The 10991-nt window shown below is 38.3% G+C and overlaps 1 protein-coding gene and 1 long non-coding RNA gene across 2 annotated transcripts in view; one reads left to right on the forward strand and one right to left on the reverse strand.

The window, feature by feature from the left end:
- The first annotated feature begins 1725 nt into the window (after window positions 1-1725).
- Window positions 1726-4301, forward strand: LOC112147769. The gene is made up of 2 exons (XR_004949485.1): window positions 1726-2547; window positions 3988-4301. It is a non-coding gene; the product is annotated as an uncharacterized LOC112147769 (long non-coding RNA).
- A 108-nt stretch (window positions 4302-4409) lies between these two features.
- Window positions 4410-10991, reverse strand: part of slc1a7a (solute carrier family 1 member 7a) — a 19478-nt gene continuing 12896 nt past the window's right edge. Inside the window, exons 7-9 of the mRNA XM_024274353.2 lie at window positions 6235-6369; window positions 5986-6085; window positions 4410-5882 (exon numbers count right to left, since the gene is read on the reverse strand). Coding sequence (XP_024130121.2) covers window positions 5619-5882; window positions 5986-6085; window positions 6235-6369 — 499 coding nt within the window. The 3' untranslated portion in view covers window positions 4410-5618. The remainder of the gene's footprint in view (window positions 5883-5985; window positions 6086-6234; window positions 6370-10991) is intronic.

The raw sequence follows: 10991 nt of genomic DNA on the forward strand, positions 1-10991 counted from the left end.
TGTCAGGATCCAGGCTGGGCTTTTTTAAAAGAGGTTTAACAACAGCATATTTAAAAGACTGAGGCACATAACCAGTTTCTTGGGACCCCTTCTTCTTAGCTGGATTCTGACATATTACTTTATGGACATTGACCTTCAGTTTGGGAAGGAATCCGACTAAGTCAATAGCATCAGCAGTATAAGCTGGGTAGTGTTGGAAGAATAAAAACAGTTTTTTTATATTAGTGCAGCTGCTCATACTGAACTTTACTGCTTATCCACCCAGTCTGCGTTTCTTCCAAATGCTCCATTTAAAATATTAGATTATTTAATACCAAGAATATAACAAAGAATCATTAATATTGAGGAATTATGAACTTCTTTAGAAAATTATCAAAGAGATTTATTTTAGTAGTCCAGTCATAAAAATTATTACAGACCCACACCAATGAAAATTGTATTTTTTGTGTTTTAACTTGTTCTTGTAGCATTTTTCTCATAATTGATGACATGCATAAAATAATTTAAGATTAAAACTGTGTTCCTGACTATTTTTTTTAAATTGAAATTGCGATTGATCAGGTGCAGATGGAAACCAGTGGTTTGAAAAATCTCTGGTTTTGATGTTGCCACCTCCAGGTGTGGGCCAAACTCCAATTCTAAATCCTCCACTTATAAACAAATAAATCCATTATTTTCCTTTGTCTGACTCTATCTTAAATCTGTGCAACTGGATAGCTCTGATCTTGCTTTTTTTTTTCTTTGTTTTTCTTTTTGCTATGCTAATGTTAGCTTGGGCTTGTGAGGTGCTATAATAAGCTAGTGTAAATGTTAATAGCTTTTCTAGTTGGTGTCCTCAATGTAACGTCTTCATGTTATTTCTATTAGTCAAAATGTTACTGATTTCTTTATATAACGACCAAGACAGATCAAAATATCAAAGAAAATTTAGAAAGTATACACTGATGTATTTTCTCATCAAATGTTTTCTGTTTTAAGCCTGTCTCAAATCAGTGACGTTTTTGATTTCCAAAGGCCATTAATTGTCGTAAAAGTTTTAATGCTTCATTGTTTGGATAAATTGCTGCTTAAAATAGCAAAAAATAGTCAAAGCACTAGCATTGAATTGATCATTATGAAATACATAAGCTTTCTAGAAATATTATATAATACAAAATAAAAAACTCACACATTAAAATGATTCTTCTTTTTTTTTTTTTTTTTTTTAACCAAAGTTGGAATTTTAACATAATTCCCTGAACTATGAATTCACTATAATGCTACATTCACACCAAGCATGTGACACGTATAGTGCGTTAAGCCCATGGTGTTCACACTGAACAAACAGGGAGGGGCTTCTTCTTCTTTCTCTTTTGCTGCTGTTTACTAGCGCATGTCCGCCACCTCCAGTTGGACAAGTCTTGGATGAAAAATCTCAAAGCGGTGAAAATCTTGTCAATCTTGCTTCATTCAGTCTTTTTCTGTCACAACTCTGATGAAAGACTTGGAGGAATAGAATTTACAGACGGAATTATAAAAGCTCAAATTTTCAAATGGTTGGCTCTTTACACCATTACCAAATTCAAGTCCATGATTGGTTCATTGTATTTTATCTTTTAATGCCCATTTATTGGCTACATATTTTGTATGCAGAGCACAAAAACCGTCGTAGAACTTAGATGGTTTTGTATTAACGCTAGAGTTGTGAATGCAGAAACTTAAAGCTCACATATCAGCACTTTTACATCGACTTTTCTTTGGTTGGTTGAACAATGGTCGGCGTGAATGTAGCTTCAGATAAATTCAGGTTAGAGAAATAACTTTTAAAAAATAAGACTGAAGACACAATTCAGAGACAATGTTAAAAAAGTCTTAACTTTTAAGTTTCTAAGAATTAAATGTCATTTGTATCCTAAATTTGCACAAAGCTGATTAAAATGACACACTTTGCCTCCAGAACAGTGAAAGAGAATAATAAATGTTTAAAAGAAGGCTGCTAAAAAGTAATTCACATAAATAAAAGAGCTGGATTTTTTTATTATATCCTATTACATTCAGATCTTCCTCTTGGTATTTTATATTTACTCCATTTGTGAGGTTTGTTCTCTCGTTTTCTTTTCTTTCAGTCACATTTTCTCGGTTCATGTTCTATTTTCAGGGTTTGTGTTTTCTCTGTCACTGTCACACCAGAGTTCACTTACTAATTACTCACAGCTGTCTTCATTTAAGCTCATCAGTCTCAGTGTATTTAAGTGTCAGCTTTTGTCAGCTCATTAACTTTTATATCCTTTTGTTTTCTTTCATTGTGGTCTTTTTTTTTTTTTTTTGTGTGTGAAAGTTTTCTGCCTTTTGTCACGTTTTATTGTAAGTGATGCTTGTGTATTTCTAAAAAGAAGCAGAAACAATGGGACTAAAATTAAAACTTTTTTGACAGAAGGAAAAGAAAAGTCATGAGGTCTTTTTGAAGAGAGGAAACGCCACAAAATTCAAACGCAAACATTTGGATCCCTGTGTGAACTCTGCAAATGAGCCAAAGCTCTGTTTTGGGAAATTGTGATGAGTGAAAAGGTAAAACAGAACTGCTACCTTAACACATGAAGACATTTAAAGTTGTTAGTCCAGGTGTTCACGCTTGCTTTCTAAGCACATAGAGATGAACTTCAGTCATCATATGTGACGCCGACAGATCAGGCTGCAAACTCTTATTTAGCTCGTCGTTTTGGGAATTCTACAGGTTTTTATGATTAAATTTAAATCCAAATCTGTTGTGTTGTCCTTCACTATGCAAAAAAAATGTATATATTTAAGATAATTTTCTTTTGGCATCATGATAAAACATAAAAATGACCAGGACTTAACCCTTTAACAACTGCGGTGATGCTTAAACACAAAATCTTTACCATTTTGTAACTTCTCAACTGGTAGCACCATCAACATATTTCCAGCAATTTCTGAAGGAATGACATTGATCGTGTCAACAATTAAAATATTACAGTAAATCAAAGAACATGAACACTGGATCTCCAGTCTTAAAGTGTCAATTAAACCCCCTCATGTTTGTCATTTAACATTTAAACTCACATTAACTATGCTAACGTTGATTCATTTACAGGGAGTCGAATCATTTTTATGTATAGAATTTATTTGTGGTGGGTTTTACCCCTTTGGATTACCTGTGTCTCCAAAATAGCTGCAGTTTGTCTTATCTGGTTAAATCGACCACAACGAGGTGATCAATTGTTGCCTTTAAACAGAAACTTTGACGTTCCTGTACTGGTAAAGACAACCTATTTATTAGAATTTTGAAGTGAACGTCATGCTTTGTGCTCGTGTCATGTTTTGGGGGGTTTGTGCTCCCCCTACAGTGACAGTTACACCAGGTTTCACTGTCGAACAACCATTCTTCTGTTCCAACTACTCTGTCATCAATCCTCCTGTTTTTATTCCTCTTTTTTTTGTCATGTTTCAGTTTAGATTTTGTCACATTTTAATTAAAAATGTGCTATTTTTGTAATATTCACACTTATTCATTAGTTTCTGTTCACAAGCCAAATCTGTCATATGTCATGTCTGACAGTTTTTATTTAGCTCTTTCTCTCTTGAAAAAAATGATTTCTTTGAGCGTCAGCTTTTAATTTAAGCTTAGTAAATCAATTTGTTTGCCTTTTCTGTGTCTGTTGTGCCAAAAATCATGAAAAATGTTAAAATCCTTTTGATAAATATGTGTATTTTCTTCTCCACATTTCCCCATAATACAATAATGCATTTTGACATTTATACATTTATACAGTTTTGTACTATAATTCCATTTTTTTCATACAAATACATGATGGCAGCTCTTGAAGCACACTAACATGTTAAAAACTACCGAAGTGTACAGAGTATGTCACATCCGTTAGAACAGAGCTCAGTGTGGCCTGTTGTTGCTTCTTCTGCTGGTGGTCTCGACTGTTTTAGCAAACACCGGCAGTGTGCTGCCCTCCTGAATGTCTCCTTTGGTTGTTTAAGGCAAAGACGGATGCAGTGAGATTCAAAACAACAAGACTGAAGTCGATGGCGCACACACCCCTCGTTGTGAGTCCCTTTTTGACGTGAATCCATGCGTGGAGCGGAGTACGGGCGTAAGCTCGGAGAGAAAAGGCAGAGAAGACCGGGCAAGGAGGAGAGTTGCTGACGGGAAACCAGGAGGACAATTCCGTTCCTCACTCCGCATGACCATTGAGCTCGTCCTCCTGCGTCATGCCGTGGTTTTGCCAATGTCGTAGAATTTAGATTTTTTTTTTTTTTTGTTCCAACTTATTACCCAAAGTTCTTCATAAAGTACAGCATGTCGAAACATTAAAAAAAACAATCGTACAGCCAAGCCCAGGCAACAATTTGCAGGAACACTCAGACCGTAATAAATAAAAGATCATTTTTGTTAGTCCACAAAAGGAACAAATAGAAAATAAAATCTTTATTCAGACTCTTATTCTTACAGACGGATGTTTTGCTCACTCCTGCATCTGAAGTCTGCAACACATATTCAAAGGTGTGACAAAGACATAGTGAGTCTACTGATGGAGTACGAGTGCATTTGTCAAAATATAAATATGACAGATCCATGAGTTCCTAAATGTCAGACAATAACTCAAAGAAACTTCACAGTAAAGGACTGGAAGTCTGGATCTGAATTCTACCTTTTTGCCTATGAGAAGCTCTTTCTTATAAGTAAAGTTGGATTTGACTCTTGTTTAACTCTTAACCTCTTAACCTTTAAAATGTGATTTCTTTTTATTTTTTTTAGGATAAAAATACTGATACGTTTATAGGGTTTAAACTCTGGATCAAAATACAATAGTATCACTTTGAGACCATCACTAAACTAGCTGGTACAAGTTTGAATAAGACTAAAAAAGTCTCATATTAAAGACTTTTTAATGACAAATGTATGTTTGCCGATTATCTTACAAACTTCTAACCAATAACCATTTGCCTCAATAAAACTCCTTTTTAAGTTGAAATTAACAATCAGGCAGTATTTCCCCCCACTTTTAATTCAACAGTTGTGTTTAAATTCCAGTTTTCATCAGAAATTCACACTAAAAATATTGATCTGCTTATATTCACATAAAATCCAAGAAGTCTGGCAGAATTTTTGGTTAAAAAAAGGGTTGAAGTCTGAGGTCTGTGATCCCTCAAACAGCACAGCATCAGGAACTGTCAATATCCAATAAAAACATATTGGGATTCGGGAAACCTTTGTTAAAAACATCAATACTTCATTAGTTTGGTCAAGATAATTAGTTTGATGGTAAACTCTGTCACTGTTTGTTTGGGAATGTGTTGCAGGCTGGAAATGCAGGAGTGGATGCAGTTTAAAAATAGCTCCTAAGAATCCTTCTTTTTTTTTTGTTTCTTTCAGGCATCCCAGCAATAATAGTTTTTTTTTCTCAGTGGCTGTAAGTATTTACACAAAAGACAAAAAGCAATCAAATGTGGGTTATCACATAAGGTTATGAAGTAAAAAACAGTCTTGGTTTTGTTCGCGTGCGTCCGCTCTGGGCCTCGTCGGTCTCGGAGGGAGGAAGCGTGTGAACTTGCAGCAGCTTTCTTCTCCTGCTGTTTCTGCAGATAAGCTTTTGGTGGAGCCGCTGCTTTCATACGTTAGTCTCCAGGCCGTTCATGTCCACAGAACAGTGGTCCTTGTCCCTGTGCTCTCTCTTGTTGTGAGAGGCGTGAGCGTGCTTCTTCTTCTCCACTGGCCTGATGCCCTCCTCCAGCTGGATCAGGCGAGCCACGTCCGGGGACAGGTGGTCGTGCTTGCCGCCCGGCGGAGGCTGGTAGCAGCCGTTCTTCTGGTTCTGGTACGTCATCATCTGCTGGATGCTTATCATGGGTTTTGTTTCGCATATGAGCGGAACCTGGCGGACGAAAATACATCAAGAGGGACTTAGGAAATGATCAAAAACCCAACCGTATCCTTTTTCTGATCAGTTCACTGATTGGATTTGGGCTTCCTCCCACCTGCTCTCCTTCTTTGACAAAATCTTTCCTGCAGATGTGAGCCATGATTCCTGTGGCCAGGGCGTCCCCCATCACATTCACCATGGTCCTGAAGCGATCCCTGAAGCACAGCAGCATAAAAGACAAAACCCTCTTTCATTCTTTTCTGTTGAGACCTTCACAAACTTTTGTCAGAAAAGAGAACAACAACAGTTTCTGCTGCTTTCCACTTTCTGTTTGTTTTTCCATGAACAAAAAGCTTTTACTCACAAAGCCCAGTCGACGGCAATGATGAGAGTGATGTCATCAGTGGGCAGGCCCACAGAGGTCAGCACAATCACCATGGTAACAAGTCCAGCCTGTGGGATCCCGGCTGCGCCGATGCTGGCAGCTGTGGCGGTGATGCTAAGAAAAGAGAGAGGAGAGTCTAATTGATGAACAGCACGACTGTGTGTTCCTTAAACTTTATGAGCTATTATCTTTAAGTTACTAATAAAGGTTCTGAGAAAACCAAAGTGTTAAACTATGCATTAATTTCAGTAATTGTCAAATCTGCAAACATTGCTGCTCCCTTATAAATTATTTTTTTTTTTTATTTCTTGTGGATTCATTTGGAAACAGTTTTTTAGACTTTTTCAGTTTCTGTTAATCACAGATACATGGAGTCTCCTCCATACACTCACCCGCCACTTTATTAGGCACATCTGTCCAACTGCTCGTTAATGCAAATGCATAATCAGCCAATCACATGGCAGTAACTCAAATTCACTGGTTACAACCGACCTCTGCAGAAGAACATCTCTGAATGGACAGCATGTTCAACCCTGAGGCAGATGGGCTACAGCAGCAGAAGAACACGCTCCCGTGAGGAGCCTCTGGTCACATGCAAGATGATGCCAGAAAAAAATCAGACATTTTGCAACTTTAGCTTCTTGAGTAAGCGGAAATTTCCTAAACTTTAGGAAACCCTTTCAAATTATATTTTAAAAGCTTTTCAGAACTTTTAAGCTTTTAAATGCAAATAATTAACGTTAATCGTTTTATTTCTGTCAAGTCAATATTAACAAGTGTTCAAATTTGTGTAAATACACCTGTTCACCTTCGGGGTAAAAGCTGGTGAAATGCAATTTTTTTTCTCTGTGAATCAGCTGATTGGGTAAGCAGTTACAGGAGGTGAAAGGGAAAAAAGGTCAAAAAGGGGCGGTTCCAGTTGAGGACTTTCGGCCAGTGATTTCGGGCCTAAAGTATGTTTTTTTGCGTCTGACTCCGGCAGGGGGAGGAACTTCCAGCTATTAATTTTCGAGCGGGATATTTTTTTCTCTGTGACCATAGTCTCTTGACTCATGTCAGCTAAGAACAGGAAACTGAGGGTACAACTTACAGACTAGGCAAAACTGGACAATAGAAGATTGGAAAAACATTGTCTGATCTGATGAGTCTTCATTTCTGCTGCGACATTTGCATTTTGGGGTCAGAATTTGGCGTCAACAACATGAAAGGATGAATCCATTCTGCTTTAATCAGTGAGTCAAGCTGCTGCTGGTGGTGTAATGATGTGGGGAATATTTTTCTTGGCACACTTTTGGCCCCTTAGTACCAATTGAGAATGGTTACAACACCACAGCCTACCTGAATATTGTGCTGACCATGTCCATCCCTCTATGACCATAGTGTACCATCTTCTGATGTCTACTTCTACACCATGTCATGTGGTGCTGTCATGTCAATATGGACCAAACTCTCTCAGGAATATTTCCAGTACTGTGTTGAATTTATGTTGCGAAGGATTAAAGCAGTTCTGAAGGCAAAAGGAGGTCCAACCCGGTACTAGCAAGGTGTACCTAATAAAATGAGTGTATAGTGACTGGGAGGGATCATTCTGGGATGTTAAAGCTCCTTCAAATAAAAGCATTTCTTCATAATTTCATGGTCCACTAAGATACTTTATTTCGCTTGGGGCATATTTTTAAAAATATCCTCTTTATAGTGTTTTGATTAACAAACCATAGAATCAGAACCGATCCATCGTCCCTACGGGATTAACATGTTCTACAATTCTGACAAGGAGTTGATACTTTTACTAAATCGCTTTCAAGTTGTACAACCTTCTATTTCAAGAGAGAAGATCTTGGAGAATATCTGTCAAAATAGACTTTAAAGTTTAAGACGTAAAACTGCATTTTATCCTCTAAAGGCAGAAAAAGAGACGAGGGAAGACCGAGTGGATGCTTTTTTATCAGACGGCTTTCATAGCAGACTGATGGTGTTATTCAGCAAGTTGGGGTTGAGGTTAGGTCAGCACACAGATGGAAAAGCGTTCTGGTCCGGAGCCAAACGTCACGGGAACGGGGCACGGACACGAAAATTATTATAATTCTGCCGTGACATGAAAGATGAGCAATACAGGTCACATGGGATTTACCACCAGGGGATTATTCACTGGGGAATGTGCACAGACTGCAGCCACGGAGAAAATGTCTGCTCTCAATGATATTACAGTTGGCCGTGCCACCAAATCAGATGGGGGTCAGGAGTTTTTCTTGGAAATGGGTTGGGGGGCTCTTGTGCTCTCATCTGAAAATGTCGGTGTGCTGGTCGGGGGGTTCATTGTTGACGTCTTGTCTGGTTGAGAGCGCTGAGCTCCAGAAATCAGATCAAACTAAGCTCATGCGAGGCATAATCTGTGCGACATTTACATTTATGAGAATCTAGCTAATCCCATAATAGCTTTATTAATTCAGAATTAAACTTAATGTGCGAGGCGACGGTTTCCACATGTGGCCCTGATTGAACCTCGAGCTCGCTTTATCTCCCGTTTGATTTCTCTCAAAATCATCCAGAAAATACAAATAAAAAAGCTTTTTCTCACAAAGATGTTTTCTAAATTGTCTGCATATTCCTTTGATGTTGCAGATTTTGCATCGTGCTGTAATAAACGGGACTCCAGAGTGCGACCAATTCAGCCGCACATGTGACCTAATTTCTCAACAGTAAGTAAATATCTATTTCTGTAGCACCTTTCCCAGATAAAAATCACAAAGTGCTTCACAAAGAAGAAGCCAGTCATACACATGTTGCAGATAGAATAACATAAAAGACAGTAAAAGCAAGGTATAACACAGTAAAAAACAAAAATAAATTACTGTAAAGCTCTTTTGAATAAAAATGAACTGTCTTTTAAAACTCTCAACGGAGTTTATCTGTCGTACTGACAACGGGGGATTGTTCCAAAGACGAGGAACAACAGCTTGAAAGGCAACGTCTCCTCTGGTTTTATATCCGGTTCTTGGAATTTTTGTTAGATTTTGGTTAAAAGACTTCAGTGACCAGAAGCAGAATTTTGAACAACCAATAAAAAGACGTAGGTCACACCAGTGCGTCCTGCCGTATAGAAGAAGCATCTCTGCAACATCTATTGTCGTTCGACAACACACATTTAACAAGACTCACTCCAATGAAAATGGCGTTTATCACATGTTCTTGTGGCATTTTTCTGATGATGAAGGACACGTGTAAAGACGATTCAGCTTAGATTTGCATTTCTGAGTATTTCTTGTTCAAATCGTTATGAATCAGACGCAGACTAAAAATGAAGCTGAAAAATATTTAAACAGAGACGTAGGAACTACTACGGCATGGCACAAGGTTCCTGCTTTGATACCATTCTCATGCATCCACTTGTAGATGACTAGATCCATGTACTTCTTTTGTTTTCCTCGTCTAAGCTGGCATCTGGCTAAAACTGTACGGATGGATAACTCGGATATTGCTCGCCATTTTAGTCGCCCCGCTAATGTGAGGTTGTGAGGGGTTGTAAGAGAGTGTAAACAGATATCGGGAAGTAGTGGCAGGCTTACTCCATGCCATGAACTACTGCCGCTCAACAGAAGCTATGTCCAAGAAAACGACAGGTTTTTAACATTTTGGCTAAAAATGACATCATCACAATTGAAAGACCACTAGGAAAACTTTAAAAATAGATCAACAAATGATTGGAGTGAGACTTTGAGGCCATTTTGAGGTGAAAACCAATCACAAACTGAGCGATGTGGTGAAAGTGGTTAAGTATAGTCAGGAATGTAATGACTTGTACATTAGTGAAACTAAGCAGCCACTGCACAAACAAATGAGCCAACACAGAAGGTTCATTTCCAGTGGACCAAAGTCAGCCGTCCACCTCCACTTAAAACGAAAAAGGATATTCCTTTGAAGAAACTGAGGTCTAGATCCTGTCCAGGGAACATCACTGGTTTGAGAGAGGCGTCAAGGAAGCCATATTTGTAAAAATAATAAAACACTCCCTGAATAGAGGTGATGGAATCAAACACAACCAGAGTAATAGCTGTTTATTTACCAATAGAAGTCTATGGGATTTTGGCTTTCTGGGACCAGCGGGTACTTCCTGTTTGGAACACGGGGGGGGTAATCTGTCCAATTCTCTCTATAAACTGTCTATGGACACAACCTTTCATCCATGTACAATCCTGTTTTCAAATCATTGCCCAAACAAACTCAGCATGACAGTAGACATCTTTATCCAGAGGTGAAACCCAGGACAACGGGGGGCAACGTCTCAGTCATTAAGGGACGCTGTTGGCCGTGAAAGGACTGGAACTCCAGTGGGAAAGATATATATCTCTAGCTCTACACCAGTTAAACAGAGCTGAAGAAGCCGCTTGGATAAGAGCCGAAACACCTTCAACCCTGAAACTTTGTCCAATTACATTTTTTAGACTTTTTCTATTCAATCAGAGTGAAAGACCAAGCCCACCTCTGATTGTTTGGGCTATTCACAGCTATTCCTGTACATGGTATTCCATCAGTTGTTAGCGTCATGTAACATAAGGACAATATGAGAGCTTTGATCAGGTAAGCAAGGTTATTAAAACACCCAAGAGTTTGTGGAGTGGCTTTGATGACAGCTTAACAGAACTTCATATGTAGACAGTTGTTTTTTTGTAAAATCACAAACTGGTTTAGGTGAGACAGATAGGCCTACACATTCTCACTCACAACTCGTTATATAT

The sequence above is a fragment of the Oryzias melastigma genome, linkage group LG17 (assembly GCF_002922805.2).
Source record: "Oryzias melastigma strain HK-1 linkage group LG17, ASM292280v2, whole genome shotgun sequence".
NCBI classification, from domain to species: Eukaryota; Metazoa; Chordata; class Actinopteri; order Beloniformes; family Adrianichthyidae; genus Oryzias; species Oryzias melastigma.